The 25,672-nt window shown below is 39.1% G+C and overlaps 2 protein-coding genes across 2 annotated transcripts; one reads left to right on the forward strand and one right to left on the reverse strand.

Annotated features, from left to right (window-relative positions):
• Positions 1-1,842: 1,842 nt before the first annotated feature.
• On the reverse strand, positions 1,843-19,607 carry LOC139708610 (ubiquilin-1-like). The gene is made up of 13 exons (XM_071620554.1): positions 19,450-19,607; positions 16,587-16,689; positions 15,498-15,544; positions 14,374-14,631; positions 13,650-13,775; positions 12,656-12,784; positions 11,383-11,500; positions 10,677-10,841; positions 9,133-9,278; positions 7,694-7,777; positions 5,598-5,713; positions 4,432-4,708; positions 1,843-3,814 (listed from the first exon to the last, which is right to left on the reverse strand). Exons 1-13 carry the CDS (start codon positions 19,564-19,566, stop codon positions 3,677-3,679), a joined length of 1,824 nt encoding a protein of 607 aa, XP_071476655.1. The 5' UTR covers positions 19,567-19,607; the 3' UTR covers positions 1,843-3,676.
• A 1,727-nt stretch (positions 19,608-21,334) lies between these two features.
• LOC139708598 (uncharacterized) lies at positions 21,335-23,046 on the forward strand. Its single transcript, XM_071620538.1, has 2 exons — positions 21,335-21,560; positions 22,439-23,046. The coding sequence occupies exons 1-2, from the start codon at positions 21,335-21,337 to the stop codon at positions 22,732-22,734; spliced, it is 522 nt and encodes a 173-aa protein (XP_071476639.1). The 3' UTR covers positions 22,735-23,046.
• Positions 23,047-25,672: the final 2,626 nt, after the last annotated feature.

Here is a 25,672-nt window from a genome sequence, read left to right on the forward strand (position 1 = left end):
TTTTGTGGTTTCCTAGCAGTGCTATTAAAAGGCAGCCTACAAAAAGTGGAAATATGGTGAAATGCCTATGGTCAATGTGTGCATATGATAAGGTGCATGTATGAGGCTTGTATACACATCATAACATGCAAAGTATATTTGCTCTGAAGGCTTCATAGCATGGGTCTCAAAACAGGTACATATGATTTAAAGTATAGTTTGTAAACACAATTATATTCATAGTACATTCACTACATTTTAGTCTGAAGTATGAATGCGGAACATGGTGTTGCTTGTTGTGATGTATGCCTCACATTTTTTTACAATCCTGAGGCTAAAATGAATAAACCAGTAAATGAATGAAAAGGAAAATACAGAAAATACGGAATAACCTCATACACATCTAGTACTCGATGGAAATCTTGACATACATTATAATCGCTTGGTACAATCAAGTGTCAATATACTGCAGCTTGAATGAATCAAACACCATACGAAACATTCCAACACCATCAATAATTCTATGTACAGACATGAAACAAGCATTGCAGCTTCTTGCCAAGAGTAAAAAATAAAACAAAATATCCAGACAAATTCTATTAACTATCCAATGGGTCACTTATTTTGCAAAGGACATGTGACATCCAGCCATTAACTATTATCCCAATACACACAATGTCAGAAATTAATATCAAAGACCAGCATGGGATTTCTTCTTTTTCTCTGTCTTTAACCTTTTTGATAAAACTTGAACTGTAGACTATGACACAGTAAAATAATATGTGACCATGCATCACAAAACCAACAAAATGTTGCATATCATGATTTTAAGTGAAGACTCGGAATAAGGTGAAATGGGTCAAAACTGTTCAATTTTAGTTCTGATAATTTCAAAATGAGCAATTCTTCTACATTATTCCTAAGTTTGGGATCATGTAAAGAATGGGGAGCTGTGGTTTTTGCAGCTATTCTAGAACACTTTTTTTTTCTTTTTTAGAATATTATTATTATTATTATTATTACTATTATTTATAGTGCGCTTTTCCCACAAGGCCCAAAGCGCTTACAATCAATTCAAAACATGTACGACAGTATGTATAATTGGATAAATGTTATATATACAGCTACGAACTAGTTGCTACTGAAAAGATGTGTTTTCAAGGCTTTTTTGAACACACTGACTGATGGAGACTGTCTAACGGTAAGTGGTAAATTGTTCCAGTGCTTTGAAGCAGACACAGTAAATGTCCTATCACCGGCTAAGGTGCGAGTAACAGAGTATGTGAGACGAAGCGGATCACTAGATGACCTCAAATTTCTAGTAGGTGTATATAAAGTCAAACAGGCGTCTAAATATTTCGGAGCTTGATCGTTAAGGATTTTATAAACAAACAAAACTAATTTGAAAATTATCCGTTGCTTCAAAGGAAGCCAGTGCAACGACTTCAGAAGTGGCTGAGATGGGTAGTCCCTAGAAACCTGAAACACTAATCGGGCTGCCCAATTTTGAAGTCGCTGCACACGATCCAGTTGAGTTGAAGGAATGGAAGAGAGAAGCCCGTTACAATAATCTATACGGGATAGAACTAAAGAACGCACTGCGTTATGACATGCAGATTGATCAATAAATCTCCTAATCCTAGCAATATTTCTTAAATAAAACGTAACAGTACTACAAATTTGAGAAATATGTTGAGACATTGACATTCGACAATCAAAAATAACACCAAGATTTCTTATTGTTTCTGAGGGGCTAATTAGTGTGCAACCAACATTGAGCTGAATGTTCGAAAGACCGCGCAGATTGTGGGCTGAAGCTGCCACAAAAAACTCAGTCTTCGAATCATTCAGAATAGTGTGGTTATAGCATAAGCATGTCCTTGAGGTCCCTTTTTCTTCATAAAAACCCTTTACACGCTCTTCACTTTTAACTCTAATAACTTTTGAAAGGATGGTAATACTGCTTTGGGTTCTCAGTAAACACTTTTCCAGAGGGTGCACTTAGGTTACGAAAGTCCATGTCCATTGAGTCATACATCATTTTAAAACTTAAAGTCTGCCCTTTCAGCATCTGCCCTTTCAGCATCTGTCCTAAGTGAAAAATTCATGTCTTGCGATTTTTTGTTGGTTTTGTGATTCAGGGTTACTTATGGTGTGCTCATCTTAGTTAAGCTAATCATACTATGTTTCTGCTGCTACAATTCCTCATCAGAGTGGAATACTGCCTTGTGCATTTGGAGAGTTTGATAGCAACATGGGTTTAAGTGCCATTTTTAAACAATTTAAAGAAAGTCCTTTATCAGACCAAAATAAAATCTAACCTGTGATAACTCACTCGTTGCATAACAAGGAATATTCTTGAAGTTATGATAAATAATATCCAATATTCCTATTTCATCTCTGTATTATAGCATATCTCAAATTCATATAAATGGAGTTAACTCCTTTTGCATTCAAGTACTTTATTTCTTTGCGATAAATGTAGACTTGTTATGTGAAAGCAAGATACATGTAGCAAGTGATGATCCCAGCATCTGCAAGGCTGGACCAAGCTGGAATTTTTCTCACTTCTCTGTGCTGATTTGCATTGCTGACACTGAGAGTCAACAGAATGCAAGCCAAAGAAACTAAAGGCAGCAATTACATACTCTCACAGCTTTCAGCTCATACCAACAAATTTTCCCATTGGACAGTTAAATGCTGTGTGGCTGGCAGGAACAAAGGTCTGTAAACGTTGATTTCTACCACACAAAAATGACTATGCAGTAACCTGTCCTGCACAAAATATTGCCTGGTAATCAAACTTGGGAAATAAAAGGTAAGCATAAAACAGTGGAGCATTGGGGCAACCGTGATTAACGCGAATGTACACTTCATCAGTGAGATTCTTACACATATACACTGGAAATCACACTGCTATACAATGGTGAAGTTAGTGCTTATGATGCAAGAGAGATAGGGTATGATACATATATGAATCTACACTTAGATTTTGCAGTGACTCCTAAAGAATTGAGGTGGCACGACATCACATCTTATAGCTCTAGTTGCAAAAAGGGGGAAAAAATCATATGAGAAGGGAGTACCTACTGATCATTTCATCACCAGATCTGACATTACTTATTCATTCATGGTGAGGTGAGTGGTAAAGACATACAAAGAGAGAGTGAGAGATATAAGAGATGGAGAAAATTGTGAAATATTCCATAATGTCCTTCCTATCTGACACGCGGACGTGACACAACTCTTAAAAGGGTGTGCAATGATTCAAAAGCAAAGAATTTCCTTGTGTTAATCAAGGTATGGCCAAGATGTTTACGCATCACAATATGCATTCACCGCAATGATTACTCACAGCTCTTTCAATGAATAAATACTATTTCTTACATAATAGAGAATTTCATTTCTGACGCAATTATCTCCAACCATTTTCCTTTGTTAAGAGCTGGCTCCTACTGTGAAAATTGTGAATATAGGGCTAACTGGGAGCCATTAGCGGAGTGAAATATCCGATAGGCCTGCTTAGACCTTCTTAAATCTCATGCCAACATTCTTCCATTAGCCACACATAACAAGCAACTTCCTTCATAGCAGAATCAAAGACTTCTCATTGATGATTTTGAATTCACCTCGTCAACCGAGTTAGCGAGGGGGTAGAGGGGTCAAGACGAGATGTAGGTACAGATGGTCAAGGCCGTCATCTTGCAAGAAGCCGGTCAATGGCGGCCGTCACATCTCCACCGGTTGCCGTCAGCGCCCGGATGTTGGCGTCTCGGTCCACGAAACCCATCGCTGCCAGCTGCTCCAGCTGAGACTGGAAGCGAACCTCCGGGGGCTACATCAGAGATGAGATAAAAAAGGGCGCGGTCAGATGCGGTAAGGAATGGACACATACATATACAAATGCACAAACACACACACATGTAAATCATGATCAATCTGACATCATACATTAAAATATAGCATTATACATTGTATAGTTTCATTTAAAATGAGTAAGCAGTTGAAGGGATGGTGTAGTTATGGTTAAGACCTGGCCTCAGGTTTCAAACTTTTTTTGTTTGCTAATTAGAAACCTCTTATGAAATATGAAAGAGCACGTAATTCCAACACAATTTTGCGAAATACACTACATGAACACAGAAATATAAGCATGCAAGTCACATCCATGTCGGAATCACAGTTAATATTCTTTGATGTTTTAAAATTCGCAAATAGCAACCGACTAGCAAAATATATGCTGTATACAATAATGAGTTAAAATCATTTGTCTACCGATATACTGAACAGGAGTGCCTTCATAGGCATTTTATCACAGAGATAAAAAGCTACTGGATCATCACTGTTTCACAATCAGAGATAATTACTACAAGCCCTGAAAGGTTACTGCATTCATTGTCACTGTGTAGTGTGACCTGTCAAGTAATGGTGCCCAGAAGAGGAGGTGGGTACCTGTGACGGTTGCTGGTTCATGGTGCCAAGCGACTGCAGCATCTGGGCCATGAGCTGGTTCCACTGGGGCTCCCCTACCGGAGGCAGACCACTGAGGGGAGGGGCACCACTGGTGGTGCCGCTGCTGCTGGTTGTAGTTCCCCCACTTGTTGGGGTGGCGCTGGAGCTGGTGGTGGAGGAAGGGGCTGTGGACGAGGAGGTTGTTGAGCTGGTGGAGCTGGCAGTGGAGGTGGTAGTGGTGGTGGCTGTACTGCCAGCCGGTGATCCTCCCGTCATTCTGTGGCAATGTTGCCAAGTCAAAGTTTTTTGGGAAACATGGGGAATGATTTTTAAAAATGGAATGAAATCTGACAGAGAATTCAATCATGTTCCTCACTCTAAATTACTGGAGGTAATTATGTTCAGAATCTTCAATTTCCTCATTCTGTACGCTGATGAATCATCAAAGTGGATCATTCTAGGTGGACTTGTGTTCGACAGACACTACATAGAGATAACAGCTGCAAGCACTCTTCATCATCTCCAATCACAGATGAAGGTATCGGTTATTCCTGCCTGGTTAATAAGTTGTATGCAATCGGTATAGAGCAACAAACAAACGAGTAGAAAACAATACGAGGTGTCACTACAGACTGGGTAAGAATTGGAAGGAACAAAAAGATGAAGCAACAATGAAAAAAAAGCTGAGGCGAAGACAGAGAATACAGAGAGAGAAGCATGTGTATAGAGAGGGGTTAAAGGGAACGTATAGTTTTGGTTGAGACCAAACTTCAGGTTTCTAACATTTTCTGGTGAGATAGTGAGAAACCTCTCATGAAATATGAAAGAGCCTGTAATTCCAAGAGTAATTCAAAGTTCATTTAATGAAAATTGGTTCTGAAATAGCCGAGATACCCAACACAAAGCGATCCGAATAAAAGGTGGGACCCACCTTTTATTAGGATGGCTTTGTTTTACTTCTGTTTTTGGATGTCTCAGCAATTCCAAAACCGATTTTCATCAAATAAACTTCAAATTCCACGTAGAATGGTATGCTCTGTGCTATTTCATGAGTAGTTTCCTGGTATCTCACAAAAAGTTAAAAACCCAATCCTCACCTCAACCAATACTATACCATCCCTTTAAATGCAAGTGAAGACAGTGAGGAGAGGGGCGACAAGACTCACCCTGGGAGTAGTCCTGGTGCCTCCGAGGCCAGCTGCTGCATCCCCTGCTGGATCTGCATGATGGCCTGCAGGGCCCGAGGGTTGGTCAGTGCCTGCTGGACATCTGGGTTTTGCATCTGCATGGGTGAGGTGGGAATGGGCCAAGCCAGTTCTCAATAAATTGCTAAAGCTTTTCACAAGCACAGTACATGTTTAGCTCATCCAGGCTACACAGCAACTAATGTCATGAAAGTCCAGACAGAGAATTTTTTGATAATATCAAATCAAATTCAACACTAATGTTGGGAGTTAAATGCTTTTTATTTCTTTCCCGTAACATCTGATGGCAAGTTACATTGCATCTCATTTGTATTCACATCAGAACCAAACAGAAGGAAAATAATCATTACTGATTTGATATCTCAAGCAATAAGCACACTGATAGGGTACGACTACACGGCAATCCTCCCTGAGACCTTGGTTGATTATTTTTCCAGTGTGTATAGGCTCTGACCAAAGATATCAACTTATCAGCTTTAACCCTAACTAGGCTGGGATGGGGGCCTCTGAGGCCCCCCCCCCCCCTTGACGTTCCGCGCGATGTATTGCTATCGCGAAAAGCTATCGCTGCAATGTTTCGTGACTTTTTTCTTTCGAGTCTCCGGCATCTTTTGACACCAAATTTGCGATGCCCGGGCGCGCGGTTCTGAAGTTGCGCATAAATAATGTGCATGCATGTCAGACCAAAAATTGCTCAAAAACATGAATTTGTGTACAATTTCAATGCAAACTGTGCTTACAGGCAAATTTCATAAAAGCATGATTATTTTGGGGTTTTATTGATTAAAATCAATTTATAACATATTTTCTTGTTCAGAACAATGTCGCCGACAAATTTCATGGAAAAAATGAAAAACATAAAATCGAAAAAATAAAGAAATACATATTAAAATTTTAAAAACAATTAAATACTTAGCAAATTTTTCTGGAGGCACAATTTTTTTCCTCTTACATTTTTTAAGACACTAAAAAGAATATTTATACAAAAAATGTGCCTGTTTTGAGGTTTATTTAGTGATTTATACCAAATTGTCTGATTTCATGCATCATTATGCATAAATCAGCATAATTTAGCATAAATTATAATTTTTGGAAAAATTAACTTCATGGTACTTTACATTACATCATAGGCAATGTGTGTGCCAATTTTCATCACGATTGCGCGATCGACAGCCAAGATCTGGGGGCCTGGGGGCCTGGGAGCCCCCCCCCCCCCCCCCCCCCCCCCCCCCGGCTCTATCATCTACCTATTAGATAGCCCGGCCTAGGTAGGGTTAAGCAAGAAATCTCCTACTTTGAGGCCATTTTCACAAAAATCTCCCCCTTTCCCGCTGCAGTTTGAATTTCTCCTGCTCTTGCTGTGTGTCTTCTGCGTAAAATGTATTTTCACCTGCTCAAAATTAGCTCTCTCCTGCCCAACTTTAGTTCTGTTATATACACGTATGCTTCAAAATAAGCCTTATAAATAACACCAGGGAGCATCTGTCACCCCAGAGCTTCCCGGGCCCTTAAGAAGGCCCGTGACCCTCGCTGAAAGGGACATGATGTGCACTGCATGTGAACATAGTATCGTATACTCCATTTAAAGGAAACCAAAAACCCGAAGAACAATATGGATTGAGTGAAAGCAGCAACATTAGAAGAGCACATCGATGCAAAAGTTATTAATCTTTAAAGTTTTGGTGTTGTAATCACAGGATAAGGAGACTACTAGAGTCCATGACGTCATGTGTGGACAACAATATAAAGAAAATATAAAGAGAATTCCACAAAAACTAATTCTTCATGAAAATTACACATTCCATCAACTTGATATTGACATATATTAAGGATAGTAATCATTCCCCCTGCTTTCTGAAAGCGGTTAGTCAAATGCTGTTTCATTACGCAAGAAAAGTGACAGCATGTCAAATTTTCTTTATATTTTGTCCAATTTTCCTCAACTTTCACTGATGCGTTCTACTAATGTTGCTGCTTTCACTCAATCCGCATTGCTCTTTGGGTTTTGGTTTCCTTTAATAAGAGATGCTTATAGCTATGGTCTCTCTCTGTCTCACCTGTTGCAGGAAGGCGGGCATCATGCGAGTCATCTGCTCCTGAAGCTGAGGGTTGCTGGAAAACAGAGGGTGGTTCCTCATCACCTGGGATAGAGGAAATGGAAGGGGAAGAGAGCTAAGCACAGGAAGAGTAGAAGTGATCAGCCATGTTTATTGTGCCTCTCCAACTCTTGCCACTAGAGGGAGACAAAGAGTCATTTCCACTCCACAACATTATCCTGTCAGCCTACTGACACTCCTCACAATGATAATTGGAAATTTTGTTCATTTGTCATTTTGTTTTAGTATACTGATTGTGTAACTTTATATTTTCATTGAAGTATAATTGTAAGAGTATGTATGTTATCACCCACTAGAAATGTAAAATTCTGCAATTCAGCCAATTGGCTGCAAACAAATTTTCAATAAACCATTACCATTATCATTACCACACACCTCATCAGCAATATCATCCTATTCTGTAGTCACAAAACAAAAATGGCAATATTGATAACGAAGCACAGTAGGACCTTGATTATCTGGCCACATCAGGAATGGCGGGCACCCGGATAATCAATTGGGCCGGATAAGAGAGATATGCTCAAATACAGCACTTTCTAGCATATCATGCTAGGGGTATACACATGTTATTTCTAATTCACTATTAAATATTATGATTATTTGCATGGCATTGCCATGTTTTATACTTCAGAAATTGACATGGGAATAAAATGAAATACAAGTAAAATATCCCCTTCAAGCATTGTTTGTTTGGTTGATACTGACTGACAATGAGATCAATATTGTGACTAATCCAATACTGCCGATGCATGGTACTGTAACTATGCACTCAGTGTCAGCCAGTGACAAGCAAGACAGCAGTCATTGACATCGTCTCACATACTGACATAAAATTTACAATCCACTACAATGATTGGAATATGACCCATCGTTCAGGTGCGAGTTTCTTCACTTTGTCTCCCTCTACAAATTAAATTTGTTATGTCCGCCTTGGTCAGATTTTCGGAGCTTAGGTATTTGTTCCATGTTCATCGTGTCACTGCTGGCAACCTAGGACAGCCTGGTGGTAGTGTCGCTGCCCGGAAAGCAGTAGATGACAGGTTCGAGTCCCACTGGTTCCTTTTTTCCGACATGTTTGTTAATTTACAGATCAGCAGCTGCGATCTTAACAAATTTAATTTCTAGAGGGAGACAAAGTGAAGAAACTCGCACCTGAACCTTCATCCCTCTGAATAATATCTTTCTTTCATGACCCATCGTGTTACGATAATGGCTGAACGTGTGTTTGTTTTGAGTGAGATTTGGCACTGAAAATACATAAAAGCACATTGAAAGAAAAAAAAAATGTCAGCCAGTTGATGTCCAGATAACAGAGAATCCGGATAATCGATGGCCGGATAATCGAAGTTCTACTGTAATGATATGAGCTTGCGCCTCACCTGGGCCGCCATGTCTGGGTTGTCAGCCATGGATCTCATCATGGACTGCATGTAGGGTGCCTGCAGCATGTTCTGCATCAGACTGGGGTTGCTCTGGATCTGCTGCATCAGACTCTGTAGGCCAGGGCTATTGTAGATATTGGAACCTGTCCAGAAAGGCAATAAACCAAGTCTTCACTGCAAGGCTCACTAACAACTTTACGTGCAATGTCTTGAACACTCCTTATAGTTTGGAAAATGTACACCTGTAAACAACCAGAGTCTCTGAAATTGTATAATTACAGTCTGACCTCTCCTATCTGGCCTCCCTTTATCCGGATCTCTCTATCAACCGTATGCAATCTCAGCGTGGGTTTTGTTTTTGTTTTTGTTTGTTTGTTTTTTAAATCTAATAATTACAGGGAAAAGGGTAATGTCAAACTCAAACAAAATTCCAACACAAACTCACATGAATTACATATCATTCCCAACATAATTAACATGCATTAACATTTAATTTTCACCTAATTAACATGCATTCAGACATTCACTACCCCAAAATCACAGCAAGAACATGGACAGAAAATTTTTAATTAAATCAGGGCATGGTACAGGCAATGGTTCTTCGGCAGCTGCGTGTATTAGACATTGAGTCTCCCATATCCAGCTAAATCCCTTATCCCGATGAGCACCGGTCCCAACATGTCTGGATAGGAGAGGTCAGACTGTATGATGATTTTAAAAATCAGGGTTGAAAAACACTGCTATATGCTTCCAATAAGTAAGAATTATTGAGTTACCAGGGGGGCATTTCATGAAGCAGTTTGGTCAGATATTTTTCTGACAAACTGTTACAAACTACAGAAATCCTTGCATCTGATTGGCAGAGAGCAAATTTATCCGACAACTTGTCAGACAAAATGCTTCATGAAATGCCCCCCAGATGGCAATTAAAAGTGATCAGAAAGAGAAAGAATGAAAAGAGATGAGAGAGGGAGAGAGAAGAGAGAGAGAGAAGAGAGACAGTGCTATATGACTCTATACATAGAGAGAGAGTCATATAGCATAGTAATCTCTGTATGTGGAGAAAGAGACAATATATATATATATATATATATATATATATATATATATATATATATATATATACATACATATATATATATATCTTTCTCCACATACAGAAATTACGCATCCACATATTCCCAAAACACTAAAACATACGGAGAGTTAATACTGTATAAGCTGTTATTTTCGTGAGGGTTAATTTTTGTGAATTTGGCGAATCACACTTGGACCGCGAATTTAAAAAAACAAGAAAATGTCACCAAGTGCTATTAAGTCTGTGTCAATTCGCGAAAACAACACCTTGTGAAAATGTCTGTGACCTCCTTATTCACGAAAATAACAGCGTCTACAGAACACTACACCACTGAAACATACTATACACATATATTCACAAAGACATCAATACTGATGATGACATATATCTTAAACTGTTTGTCTATCTCCACATAGAGAGAGCAAACTTCTACACTTGTGAACTCTTTCTGAGGTCTACGTACCCGCCTGGAGCCCTGAAAGGGGATTTCCAGCCGAGGTGGTACTGGATGAGCTGGTCGTGGAGCTGGTGCTTGAAGTGGTGGCCGATGAGGGTCTCTGTGAGGGAGGGGCCCATGGGTTGGGGAGTGGGTCTGTGTTCTCCACACCTTGTTGGCTGGATGTATTGCCTGCATGTAGAATGTTCAATATTTTTATATCTCATATTGCTTTTGCTGTTTTGTTATATATAATTAAAGGTCCTGGTCCTGCGTACCTTTGGGAACAGTGATTTCAAAAATGTTCAAGATATCACATTAGATGCATATGTGTAGGTCTGTTGTTGAACAAAACATCCTGCCACTTAAAATTTTCACAACAAAGCCTTAAATATAAGGAAATATCAGTATTTTTCTCATTAAACCATAACTGTAGACGGTTTAGTCTGAAAACATTTTTATTATAACTACTGTTCACATTTTGTGTATTCAATAATACTTAACATCAATTATACGGATCCAAATGTTTACAGTGGTTGTTTCTATCCCTAACTCACATTTTAGAACTATTATGAAGCACTAGTGCTGTGTTTTCGTTTCATCTGCAAATGGTAATGTAATCATAATGATAATCTGTAGTTTGTACATACAATGTACCTACCAGTGTGAGAATGACATTGATGAAGTGTGTATCACAGACTTTAGGGAAAGCACAATGTATGGGGTTTCTTACCGCTGTTTGCTAACGCTGCAAAAGGATTTCCTCCAAGTTGCTCTTGGGCAGCGTTGAGCATGGGTTCCTGTATGTCAGTGTACATCCTTCTCAGGGCATTGTAGCCACCTGGTATACTCTGAAAAACAAACAAAAACAGAGAAATTAAACTATTCAACTTGATAGCATTTTCTTTTTCTTCTTCTTTTTTTTTTTGGGGGGGGGGGGGGTGGATTAATTCTGTCTGTGTCAGGACCTGTGGACAGTGTGTACAATGCTATGGGGTTTTCTGTGCCAATCAGCACTCAAGGCACACAAGGGATTAAACTTAAATCTGTACCTACACTTCCCTGCTGCCCCTAGCTGGAGATCATTTCAACCATGCAGTCATTATAGGTACTCACTAAAATAAAATTGGGTGTTAAACCCTTTCTGTGCCAGGAACTTTGGACAGTATGTACAACACAATAGGGTTTTCTGTGCCAAGTAGCACTCAAAGCACACACAAAGGTTAATAACTACAGCACATTAACAGAAGGGTCAGTTGCAATGAGAACAATGTGCCCACAAATTAAGCACTCTTCCATTTGATGAGCATGTCTTGTTTTCTGTGCTAGCAGGAATCTCCTCATGGATAAAAACGCCATTTTAAATTTCTCAAACTGTTTGTCAGTCCTTTTTCTGTTAGTACTTTTGTCCTGATCTCGTAACAAACATCATCAATGCTGACAGCAATATCAAATTCTTTTGCCATGCCAGTCAAACATTCATGTCCATTTCACAATTAAGCATGTTTTGTGAGAAAGGTCAGCAAGTTATACGGGGATCATGGCTTCGGAAGAGCAAGATGATTATGGACTTGTGTCATGCAGGTTCACACAAACCCAACCTCACTCATTAAATACCCTACAACTTGCAAAACAATGTGCAAGAAGTCATAATTTGGCAAAGTAAAAAATAAATAAAAAAATAAATAAAAAATCAGACGAATTCTATCTAAAACAAAAAGAGCAAAAAAAAAAAAAAAAAAGAGAAAAAAGAAAAAAACTAGCCTTTGAAATCTTCCATATCAAAATTACAGGCAACTCCACTCACATCAAAGTCCTTGGGACCGGCAGTTTTCTTCCACATTATCAATTTTTTATTTTTTTTTTCTCATTTTTTTTTAAGCGAACAAATAAGCATATAAAAATCTATAGACAATACTAAAAATCAAAACTAAAAGCTACTGGATGAACACCGAAAGTGAACCCAGTGCATTTTCCTCAGTAAGCTCCACGTTGGTGACGGTTACCTCTAAGTTGCTGAGCGCTCTGTCCTGCGTTCTCATCATTTCTTGCATCATGGCGGGATTGCGGGCTAGCTCCAGGGTCTGACGCAAGACTTCTGGGTTGTTCAACATGTGTGCCACCTCTGGATTTCTCTGTCAGGTGAACCATAGAGAGAGTGTGGGGACATAGGAGTTTAGGTATCATATATGAGATGATTCGAGATGCAGCTTTTCCAGCAAATTGAGAAGATTAATAAGAGTAATGATTTCAACGTTGTCTACTTTAATAGCAAAGAATACTTTCTGCACTGCAATCACTGACCTCCCAGAGGGTCCTGCCTCTTTCTTTACATTTTCATTCCCATTTGCATTTCTTATTCACATTTCCATTCCATTCTACTGGGCACATTGCTAGACGCCTAATTATACGCCTCGGCCACCGAGAATTTGGCGGAATGGATAAAAAGGATACATATCGGACTATACTGTATCAGAGCTGCCAACATATACAAATTAAAATCAGTGAGGTTCCGACAGGAAATTAGGGAGGTACTCATATGTTGCACGCATTTCCATGGGTGAAAACCATTCCTAAAGTCAGAGAAGCTTTCATATTTTCTTGTCAAGATGGTAGGAGATATTCAAGTTTTTAACAAGTCTCCTGCAGAACCACAGAGGGTTGGAAATTCTGTAAGACTAGAGCTCATTAGAGCTTATTAGAGTTCCTTTGAGCCAATAGCTTCATCTACTACATCACAGTGCTCCAAAGGTACTTCCAAAATATTTATCTGCTGCAGACCCCCCCCCCAAAAAAAAAACAACAACAAACAAACAAACAAACAAACAAACAAACAAACAAACAAAAAAACTGCCACAAAATCACTGTAACTAGGTATTGAGCCAGAGCAAAATAGCTCAGAAAGAGAACACACTACAGCAAGCTGCATCACATCACATCTTCTCCTTTCTGTTACAAACTGATCTGATACCATCTTCCACCAGCACCTTCCTAGCTTACCTCCATTATGTTCTGCATCTGTGGGTTGCTTAGCACCAGATTCCGGAGAAGCTCTGGGTTCTGCATCATGTTCTGGACCATGGGGTTATCAAGCACCTGTCTCATCATGTCTGGGTTGCTCATCAGCTGTGCGTGGAGAAAGATAAGGGGTTCAGGCATTTCTTAGAATTTTCCCCAATTTTCATTGACTCCCGTATCAAACTCATTATCAACTTGTATCTGATGTCATAATAAACAAACCTTTACTGCACATACTCAACAGTTACATTTATACAATCATGCATTTAGTCACTTATTTATCTCACATATGACTGCGACTGTGCTAATTATTTGCCTTACACATAAAAATAGTTGCCATTTCTGTACTAAATTCACGAATCTGGACCATATTTGTTGACGTACGAGGTATTGTATAAAACAAATAATGTATGGTCTTTACTTGTGCGATGGCACACCATTTCGCACTCGTTGAAAAATGAGGCACATTGGCCACGCCTCTTTTGAATACAGCGCCTCTATCTTTCACCTCCTGCAAAATCTTGTACCATCGCACTCGTGACCACTCACTATTTGTATACTATCATTCTCTCTCTCTCTCTCTCACTCTGTCTCCCTTAGGGTATAGCTCCCCTCCCCCCTCCCCCCCCCCTCCCCCCCTCCCCCCCCTCCCCCCCCCCCCCTCCCCCCCCCCCCCCTCCCCCCCCCAAAAAAAAAAAACACTCACCTGTCTCTGCATCTGCTGCTGCATCTCAGCAAAGTTGGCCGAGTCCAGCCCGAGGTCACTGAGACCACCAAGGCCACCCAGACCACTAAGACCTCCTAGTCCAGCCAAGAAAGGATTCCCGCCGCCACCACCACCACCTCCTGGGGACGTGGTCGATGATGTCGACGACGGCGCGGTGGTTGATGAGGTTGTTGCAGCAGTGCTTGGCGTTGTGGAAGGACTGCCCTGAGAAGCTGCAGAGCCCGAACCAGGTTGATCCTGAAATGTTGGAGTGGGAAGACTTAAAGTTAAGACATGCAATAGGAAAATTAGCAATACTGCTATACTCAGAAACAGTGCAGAGTTGAATAATGCATGTGTATCCTTTGCTACTGATGTGTTCTTTTTTGTCCTATTGGTTGCTAAAGCTATTAAAGTAGGTCAAAACTTACTAGAGGTTTGCAGTTACAAAATTGTATCAACTGTCAATCTATTACTATGTATAACAAAAAAAGAGTTGTAAGACAACATGTTCAATTGACACTGAACAATTACATGTATGGCTCTGCCCTTTTCTCATAAAGGGTCACAATGGGTGTCATGCTTTACAGGGGCACTTTTTTGACAGCAAATATACACACAAATGTATACAAGAAATCAAAACAAAACTGAGAACAAATTCCCTCACAAACTCATATCCATGATTACACACTAACAATGTACCGTACTTCACTGTACCATTGTACTGCATCGAAGTTTAAAATGTGAAAGTCAATTTCAGCAAAGTACCTATATATCTACATGTAAGTACACGTAGCTCACAGGATTGGTTCTTTGCACATTTGACACAAAGGTGAATTTGTGAGAAATATTATAAATGCAGTCTGATTTTATAACCTGTCAAGTCCTAATAAGATAATATTCTTTCACTTTACACACAAACTTCAAGTCTTGCAATAAAATGTATTAGCATAACGTCAGTATTAACTTTTTTTTTTTTTCGCTAAACTCTCACAATTAATGATGTGGCATCAGCTTCTGCAAAACATTTTGATCTTACTCATTTCAATTCTGACACTTGACAATCAGAGCAAGTGCATACATGTACTTTCAGCACAACAACGGAAAGAACAAAACGCACTTACCTTCTTTGACCGTATCACCAAATGCACAACCATGTTGTCTTTGATGTCTGTGGAAAAAATAAAAAATCAAGAAGGCCGTGCATCTCCACAATGATTTTGACAAGACAGCATCAAGTGCACACATGTATTTTTGTTACATTCTGTTTTGCTTTTAGACCTTCTTTAGCCATCAGTCACTAGTATACATGTACAACAGGTTTACAGTAAGAAAAAATGAACTCAAAATTCTCAGAGGGGCAATGTTACTCCACATTCAAGTTGACATTACTAGACAAAACTCATATGACAAACAAAGGCAGAATATTCATCAAAATTGGGCATACAACAGGAAAATCATGGAAATCTAGATAACATTTTACACACATGAAGTTGCAGATTTAATTCTACTTTTATAGCAACTGCATCACCATTGTGACACAATTAAAAATTGATGCTACGCAGTTTTTTTATTTTACGATTCATATCAGCAAATATGTACACCAATTATATTTATTTGTGTGTGTGCTGATGGAACTTGTATGTGGTTGACACTGATATCATCGTTGCATTAAAATAGGTGAAACCTTGTTAAAACCTCACCTCATGCATGATGAGATGCATAAATCAAGAATGAAGCTGCTGGAAATGGGACTGCCTTTCAAAGTCAATTGCCCATGAGGGCAGTATTTACAAATTTGGACAAGTATCTAGTAACTGGAAAGCAAGCCAATGCTAGTAACTATTACTCCTTCAATGCAGAGTGGCAACCAAACAATTCCAAACAGGCAAGTTGATTACTTGTGTAAAAATGCATCTGAGACCTTCATCTACGAAAATAAGGAACAGGTTTACAATTACACCATTTACAGCAAAACTTAAGAAAAATCTGCCAAAGATAATCACTACAAATAATTGATACGCTGACTACAATTTTTATGTCTGCTTTGCTGAAGACATAATCACACATAAGCCTAGATTTTAAAAAAAAGTAGATCTTATCATCTACATGAAATCAAAAATTTAATACCAAGTATGGTACCCATGACTGTCACTGTTCTAGGCTCATTCCACTTGTTTTACAAGAGAAGTAAACTTCAAGGAGATACTCACTATTTTGTTCCAAGGTGTCATTATCCTTCAGAATCTTCCCCGCAAAGATGAGACAGAGTTGGTCAACGGTAGCGTTAAACTTCTTAGTAATTTCATCTTTTAACTGGAGGGAAACGTGTAAGATAGATAAACAAGACAAGAAATTGAGTATGGAAGAAAATGAAATTATCATCTACTGAAAACAGAAAATATCTGGCTCAGCTTCATAAAGTGTATGGCTTTTCTCCAGCAAAGGCACGACAGCATCATAATACAAATTACTTGCAATTATGTTGTCCAGACCTTATATAGTTCGTAGCTTCCCAATTTGATTCCACCATCTACAGCCTTGGCATAGAAGTGGTAGGGACATTTACTTTATAGAACATTGCATTTTTTTTAAACCTTTTCTTGGATGTAAACCAACAGATAAACATCATATTTACAATATTTACAAAAGGTACACATAAAGTCAATATCAGCAAGGTCAACATATCACATGCTAAGTATACAGAATATCAATTATACAGAAGTTTCAGCTGTCAATATCTTGTGCAATTTTGATAAGTGTCAATGAAGACAATTACAATGTACATGTACATTGTATGTGCAAAAGGCTGATCTCATAAGTCCAGGAAGAAACAGACACATTGTGAGACTATTGTACGGATAATACTTACATATTGTACAGGAGGAGACAATCTTTTATATTGGAGCAGCATTAAGTTTTGTTCCACTTTGATGTAAAAATAATTTAATTCATAGAAAAATCACAGACCTTGCTACCCCAGATTCAAGATAACAAACTTCACATGTATGCAAACTGGCCTCAGTGGTTGAGTGAAGATGAATGATGATCGAGCACTTGTACAGCCATAATCATGTATTATTTTTTTTTTCAATTTCTAATTGAATTGTTATTTGTTATGTTTGTCATTGAACCATAACTGCATCTTTTCACTTTACAAACTAAAAGTTTCAGGCTTCATTTTGTGTTCACATACAAAATTACAATGATAATTGATATACAATATATCTACTGACAACACGGCCGTGATCTGGCAAAACTACTGTACAAATCTCGTTTGAAGCGATTTCGAGATATTTACGTCTAAAGGGATCGTATAGTTTTGGTTGAGACCTAATTTCAGGTTTCTAACATTTTTTGGTAAGATAATGAGAAACCTCTTATGAAATATGAAAGAGCATGTAATTCCATGAGGAATTCAACCTTTATTTGATGAGAATTGGTTTTGAAATGGCTGAGATATCCAAAACAGAGGAGAGAGAGGAGTGTGACGTCATAGATAAGGCGGGTCTGGCACGGCGCAAGTGAATTGGATGGACAGTGATAACCGGGGTGAACGCGTTCAAAAATTTGGTGATGAGCCGAGGGTTGACACTCATGCATGCGCAGTACGTAAAAAATACATCAACCCACAGTGACGCCTGGCTCAACATGCAAAGCGAAACGCGCCTAATTTGATATGGAGTATGGTAGCTCTATTAGTAGTACTACACATCGACCACCCTTTTTGAAACCGACCGCGTAGTTTTGGCGCACAGAACGCTTAGTACGCACTGCACTGCACGCAGAGCACATATTAAAAATGTATTGGCTTTGACCGTTGATGAGGATGTGTGGGAAAACGCGAAAATTCACTGTTCATTAATGGTTTTTATCAAGAACAAAATTTGGCGCTAGTGTACTTTTGCACCTGTTTGTCAAACGACCTCCAAACAACCACAAACTCACCCTGGTTTTTCAGTAACCTAAAATACTTCCATCTGAGTCTCCAAGTCCACTTTTAGCGTTTTCAAGTGTCTCAAAATCGTTGGAAAATCTTGATCGCTATCGCTGGAATTGCTGCTCGGTGCACAAGCACAATTACGAATTGGTCTAAATGTAGCGACACAGCGGCTTTTTCTATGGCGTCGTTGAAAAGCTAAAATTTGTTTTTTCCTTGTAATCGGCCAAGGTGGAAATGGTATTTTCTTTTTAAAGACACCATAGAAGAACTTGCCGTGGTCACTGTGAGATAGCTACATTCAGATCAATCACGGTGCTCGCTGCTGTGCTGCGGTGTGTTTTGTACATCGTGCTGCGCTGTCTGCTCCTGTGCAACGCAGTTATCACTGAGCAAGTAGCTGCGATCGAGATTATTCCGAGAAGTAGATAAATGACAAAATGGTGAAAATTCCATTTCTACTGGACTTGAATCTCGCACAGATGCAAGTATTTAGGTTACTAAATAACTAAGGTGAGTTTGTGCATATTTGGAGGTCATTTGACAAACGGGTGCGAAAGTACACTAGCGCCCAAAATTTCGAATGAATATTTTAACCGAATCGTAACGTAATGTAATGTCAATGCATTTTTTTTAAAAAGCTTTGTACAACATGGTGCTCAATACAACTCAGTTTGTGTGCATTTAGCCATTGTCAATGCAAAAACAGATCTAAAAAAGGAAGCAGCACCGCGACCGGGAGCTGATTGAAGAGGCAATGAGAGGCCACACGGCGATATCTGACTTTGCACTGAACATGCTGAAACTTCGCCTTGAAAAGGGAACAGCATTTGAATTCGATAGTGCTGGATTTTCTCAATCACGTAGGTCAAGTTTTTACGTGAATTTCAGTGTTAAATATTCTTATCAAGTAAATAAGAATTAGGCGGTCAATGAGTAGCCTACAACATCAACATTTTGTATAGGGCCTACACTATAAAAATGTATGGACATGCATCGAGAATCTGTGTAATGTACTGTTACACTACAAACAGTATCGTGTCAGTGATTATATGGCAGGGGGGTTCCGCCGTGCATGTGTCGATCATCGTGAGTCGGCATTTTCCGTAATATATCAAAAACCCAATTATACTGACCTCTTTTATTGTAGCATTTGGCTTTATCTTGATAGTTTCCTTGTCCTTAGGAGTCTTTACAACGACATTGATGAGATCCGTTGTCGTTGTTCCCGAAGCTTCGGAGGGTTCCGCCATCTTCAATAATTCGTGTCTTCCAACGCAAGTGACCTCTCGTAACATCGACCTTTGCAATGATGATGTGCGTAAAAACTGCGGTGGCTGGATATCGATCGACCGATCCAAAGCTGCGAACTTTGAAGTATGAAGTGCCACGACACTAGCCCTGAGATGTTTTGCTTTTATTTATTTTTCTCATCGGACATGTCGGAAGAGCTTTCGATAAGAGAAGATGAAAAGGCAAAACAATATGGTTTTCCTTATTCCCTACAGCGGCCACGTAAAACAAGTTAAAGTAAAAAAAAACAAAACAAAAAAACAAAAACAAAAGCAAAAAAAAAAATGGACTGCATGCGTCGAAGATTTTGGAGTGATCCCTGACGTCGCTCTAAAAAGAGTGAAAATAAACATTTTCACTCAAAATTCACTCCAATTTCACTCTAAATTCACTCGATTTTTTTAGAGAGTAGGGGAGGGTGTAGGATGGGGTATCTCCATCCCACGCGAGGGAGATTCTGCATTTTTTATTTTTCAGAATGGAAATGCAAAGATGTGGTGCACTATAGTGTACTGTTGGTGAATATGATATTAATATTTGGATAGGTTTTAATCAAAATAGAAATAAATTTTTGGCATCTATATATTGAGAATCATTTGGGGCCGAAATGATATGTTCCCCTCCCCCCTCCCCCCTCCCCCCCCCCCCTTGTTCACCAGGATCGACGCCCCCGCATACGCCCGGTAGCTTTTGCATTTTTTTTTTTAATTCAAGTGAAAATATGTCGTTAACATAAACAATGTGTATTTTAATGGAATTTGGGAAAATATGTCAATCCCCAAACGAGTGCACTAGGTTAAGTCTGTGGAGGGTAACCAAGCGGGGGAACTGTTGGGGTGTGGGAGTGTGTATATCCCCTTATACCCCCTCCCACACGAGGGAAATTTGCATTTTTTTGGAACTGAAGTGACAGACTAGGACACACTTTTGAAGAAATATTCGGAAATCTACCAATCTAAATGTTTAGGCTTAGATAAGTCTGTATTGGAAAGGACAGAACAAGGGAGGGTAGGGGATATTTTGCTTTTTCAGAATTGAAATTAACAGTCTGGTGCACACTTTGGCCAAATATTTGGACAGATTTCCATTAAAAAAGTAAGAAAATTTTCCACATCTCGAGAATTATTGGGGGAGCAAAATGATGTGTCCCCCCCCCCCCCCCCCCCCATGCACAGGATCGACGTCCCTGAAGGCACTGTCCATAGGGCACAGTTATCATAAATCAATGTGCTAACGAGGGTGAACGGACAGGCGTCCGCACTGCACGACAGGGAAGTCTAGCATTGATTTTGATTCACAAAACAAGGACTTGTAACAGCAACGTCAAGTACATAACCTTTTCATTATTTTTCATCATTTCTGTACTATGCGCTTGAGCTTCAATATTTTTGTTGTTGTTATTTTGCTCTTTCAAGAACATCGCGGGTTTTTTCTCTTTTTCTTTTTCTTTCTTTTTTTTTTTGCATTCCTCTGGCTCGGTAACACAATTTTATCCCTTGTAGCTTTCCGTACACTTGGGAATTTTAGGATTTTACGTGTGTACGTACGACGACGTAGACGTGCATGAAACGTGAATGCTAGCTGCGTGCATGCTTCATAGGTGCTCGACTCTGATATATCTGATCGAGAAGATGATATGTCAGGAGGCCTATTACTGTTAGATCTATCCGTTAGAAATTGTTGAATGAACAAGAATACGTACATTTTAGGAACTAAAATTGGTTTGTGATGTCTAGGACAAGGCAAATCCTGACGCGACCCGAACTACCAAGTCTGGAGGAAATTTTGAAGGATGTGCAGTCGGCACCAGTTGACGATGTGGCATTCACCTTCTTGCGCAGCGCCAGCAGCAGCCCGAGTGGAGGAGGTGCAGGCGAGTCGCCAGCTGGTGGGACAGCCGTAATGAGGGGGAATAAGCCCGATACCAGTAGTACGTCCGACCTCGGGGCAACGAGTAAGAAAATCACTTAAATTGATCACTCTGAATTAATATTGCTGAAAACTCAGTTATGTTTGTTTCTTGATTGTCTTTCGGTCTTTCCAAGGAACCCACAATGCATTGCTCTATCATTAATTTCAAGAGGAAAGAAATGATGAAGCTAGCTAGCGTAGGCTTTGTTGCGAATCATCTTCATCAAACTGTGTCAGCATTGTTGTTTGTTATTTCTTTTCCATTTCTTTCTGTCAAAGCTTTATTCATCACATACCATCGGCCGTCATGCCTTTGAAAATATGACTCGGAGAAATCATGTGTTACATGTTTCACAGTAATTCATTTATTCTTTTGCAAGACTGTACCTGTACCTGTATATAAGAAATAATATTAGCTTCAACTTGTTCAAGGAAGCTACATGTACTTTCACAGTCTCACTTGGATCACATGGTTATTGTATTGATATTATGGTTATCCCAGTATAGTTCGAAAAGAGCTGCTTCAGGGATTATCTCATCAAGGTGCAAAGGGGCAAGATTTGTGGTAACTGTTTAGTTCGTACATTTGATGATACATTTTAACTACATCCACCAAGCAGCATTTCAGTTGTCATCACAATAACCCATTAAAAGTTGTAAACTACAACAGTGGGTTTCAGAAGTTTGTGTCTTTTATTATTTCCCAGGTACAGGTACAGGTACACTGTGACCCCCCCCCCCCCCCCCCCCCCGCCCAAAAAAAGAAGAATGTATATATATATATATAAAGATGATGAATTTAGAGCCTTCATTGCAGTGATGCATAAATTGCATTATAATGCAGTGAAACTTTTGTACATAAATGTTCATAAATTCTTATACTACAAGTGTTCAATTGCATGTCATTTTTTAATCTTTCAGGTGAATCAAGGGACACTTCAAAATCATTTGAGTCAGCTGCTAAGAGACCGAGGCAAGATATACACGTGACAGGAGCCCCTGTACAGAGTAGTCGTGAGAGCAGCAGGCAAGCTGGCGGACACTCGCGAAACGGTGACATTCAGGACTGCTACCTGAAGGTGTTGGACTTTTTGGAGATGAACTCCTACCTGAGGGACTCTCAGGATAAGCTCGCTCAGCAGTGCAGCGACCTGCAGGATCTGGGTCAGTCTGTGCGGGACCAGATTGAATCGCTGCGGACACAGCTCCAGTCATGATGACTCACAGATGGTGGGATCTACAGCAGATCGATAACGGGCGTTGTGTATGCATCTGTCATTGAGCTTGCAGGAATTTCCATGGCGAATCTGGGGTTTCAGGATACATGACCCCATGTTGTGTCAAACCTTACAGTTCTATGAAAGGAAGCCATCAAGAATGTGTACAGACTGTATGTTCCACCATTAATACACCTTCTGAGGTGTACATTGTGATCAGGACACACTGTTATGGTAATGCTCCTCTTCCCAGTCCGTCTTGTTTCCATGGAATTCTACCTGTGGCTGGCTGCATGGATCAGATTTTAAAGGCACTGTTTAGAGATGTTCCCAGTACAAACAAATTGAAGCTAGCGTAGTACATGGTCCTACACGTACCTGCTGCGTGCTGCCAGTGTTTGCCAATAATGCCAATATCAATAATGAATACTGCATGCTCCCACTTGCAAGATGATGTTGACAATATCATTTAAAATGAATGAACACAATTTGTAACTCTTCTGAACTAAACGTAACTATAGAGCTGTAGTAAAAATATTGCAGCCTTAATGGATAGAGAAGATTCCTGAATCAATCACTCAACATAAAAACAAAATTTATTAAAGACACCACAGCTAAATTACACTATTTGTAATGAAGAAATATTAGCTGAAATTTGGCACTTAATATGCTATCTTTCCCCCAAAGATGTGGAAAATCTGAAGGCACTAAGTGAAAGCCATACCATTTTCTCATTATCTATGTAGAGCCTCTATAGATATATACAGTGGGTGTTGTGAAATTTGATGAGAGAAAAAGAGGATTGATTCTTAATTGTGGAGTCTAGTTACTGTGCAGAGTGCAATGTCTGAATTTGTCGTATCAACGTATCCATAGGGCTACCAACTTTAGTACAACTGTACGCTCAAACTAGATACTTTTGATAAATTGCATCTGGAGCAGTCTACACGTATATCTTTTGTTGTACAGTACATAATGCATGTCATATACATCACGTTCCTTAATTGACGTACATGATAGCATAGATTCTCTTTTTATTGCAAAAAAGGGTCAACCCACCCCCAGAATGTAGAGTGACTGCACACTTTCAGGGGAAAAACATCCCCAGAGAGCAAATGCATTTCGATTTCGAATGATTGCTGGAATGAAGTTTACAAATAGTTGAAAGATCATCAAAGTTAGGGAACATTGTTCAATGAGAATGTGGCTATGCACAATGGAGTTTCAAGTTTTCTACACTTACAAAACCACACACGCACAAACATTTTTGTTTAAATTGAATTAATTGATTTTACAGCATTTTAACATACATTAGGCAGAAAAAAAGTGGAAAGTGCCTGCGTGTGAAATTTTGAAATAAGATGGCATACATGTACACTGTATTTGTCTTTATGTGCATTATACACATGTAGGAATGGCAGTGCTGCAAGTTTATATTTTTAAGATTTGCTTCATCTGCAAAAATAACTGTCGGCTATTGTATGTAGAGTACACCTGTGTCATTTGACATAACATTTTGTCTCAGCAAGTTAATGTAAAAAAAAAAAAAAAAAGCAGCACACACTCACACACACACACACACATACACACACACACACACACACACACACCCAAAACAGAAATTTCTTTTTGGGAAGAAATACAGTACATGTAAAAGACTGATTGATTTCTTTGGGGATTTTGTGATAATGGAGAGATAAGATTAGCTTGTGTTCACTTTATCACAATTCTTTTGTCATACCATTATACAGTGTATACCATGTTTACCAGGCTTCAGGTATCATAGGTCAGACTGTGCTATGCTTGCAACAGTGTCCAAAAAACTTACAGTATAGATGTCAAGGAATTGTGATGTAATCCCAGTGGACTTTTTGTTGATATTGTTTCTTTGTGAACCAAGATGGCTATTAAACTTTGTGACCTGTGCCCCATTTCATAAAAGATGTTAGGAAGGCAACTCTTGCTGGAATGGCAACTTCCAGTGGCAACAACCAATCAGGAAGCTGGATTCTTGTCGTTACTATGACAATTGCCATTCCAGAAATAGTTACTATCATAATTATATCAAGTTTTTATGAAATGGGACCAAGGTTTATAGATCTATGTAGCAGAGGAATTTACATATTACATATTACAATTTACATGTAGATACCATGGATGAGAATGCAAGCACCATGAGAACCAAATGGTGGACCTTTGTACTGTACTAACAGCCACTGTTATTTGTTAATTAAGAATGACTTTAAAAGGATATGCATACAGTATTAAAAAGTATCCAGTGACATGAAAATTGAATTGTTGGTTTGTATACATTGTACGTTCATTTTTGTGAGCATGTTAAAGTTTCCCCAACAACTGCAGAAACTCAGAGAACTGGTACGGTACGTAATTGTATTTAATTATCATTATCATTAAGTGTGGGTGTGTGTTGTGCGTGTGTATGTGTGTATCTGCATGTATCCAGCCCTGGATTTTACGTGCAAATTCACCTTTTTACTGTGCATGTACAACTTTTTTCACTGTTGTTTACTCTACTCCAACATTGTCACCTATACTGTCATGTCGCATCCATCCTTGGCTAGCTTCATGACAAGCTGCTGTCGGTATTCTGTGTGTACGTGTGTGTGTGTGTGTGTGTGTGTGTGTGTGTGTGTGTGTGTGTATGTGTGTGTGTGTGATAGGAGGGAAGTAGCACATACTCAAAATATCAAAGAGGAGATAATTATGTAAAGCTTCTCGTGTTCAAATGACACTGTACTGTAATACAAAATACAATGTAATGGTGTTTTAAATTGGCATATTATACAAATATGTAAAAAGAAGATACGAAACATTCATTATGAATAAAAATGTACACTTTGAGACAAATAAAATGTTTCCATATTCCTTATGAATTTTTCCTGATGTCGAATGAACAAAGTCGTGTAAGAAATGTATG

Source organism: Diadema antillarum, unplaced genomic scaffold (assembly GCF_040938485.1).
Source record: "Diadema antillarum isolate AM-2024a unplaced genomic scaffold, OU_Dant_1.0 seq00001354_RagTag, whole genome shotgun sequence".
NCBI classification, from domain to species: Eukaryota; Metazoa; Echinodermata; class Echinoidea; order Diadematoida; family Diadematidae; genus Diadema; species Diadema antillarum.

Bases quoted from the DNA above. Each gene is read 5' to 3' on its own strand.
- LOC139708598 (XM_071620538.1), top strand. From the start codon at position 21,335: ATGTCTAGGACAAGGCAAATCCTGACGCGACCCGAACTACCAAGTCTG. The intron at 21,561-22,438 runs GTAAGAAAATCA...TTAATCTTTCAG, and splicing joins GTCCGACCTCGGGGCAACGA to GTGAATCAAGGGACACTTCA.
- LOC139708610 (XM_071620554.1), bottom strand. From the start codon at position 19,566: ATGGCGGAACCCTCCGAAGCTTCGGGAACAACGACAACGGATCTCATC. The intron at 14,632-15,497 runs GTAAGTGCGTTT...CCAACATTTCAG, and splicing joins TGGTGATACGGTCAAAGAAG to GATCAACCTGGTTCGGGCTC. The intron at 5,714-7,693 runs GTGAGACAGAGA...TCACCCATGCAG, and splicing joins TGCCCGCCTTCCTGCAACAG to ATGCAAAACCCAGATGTCCA.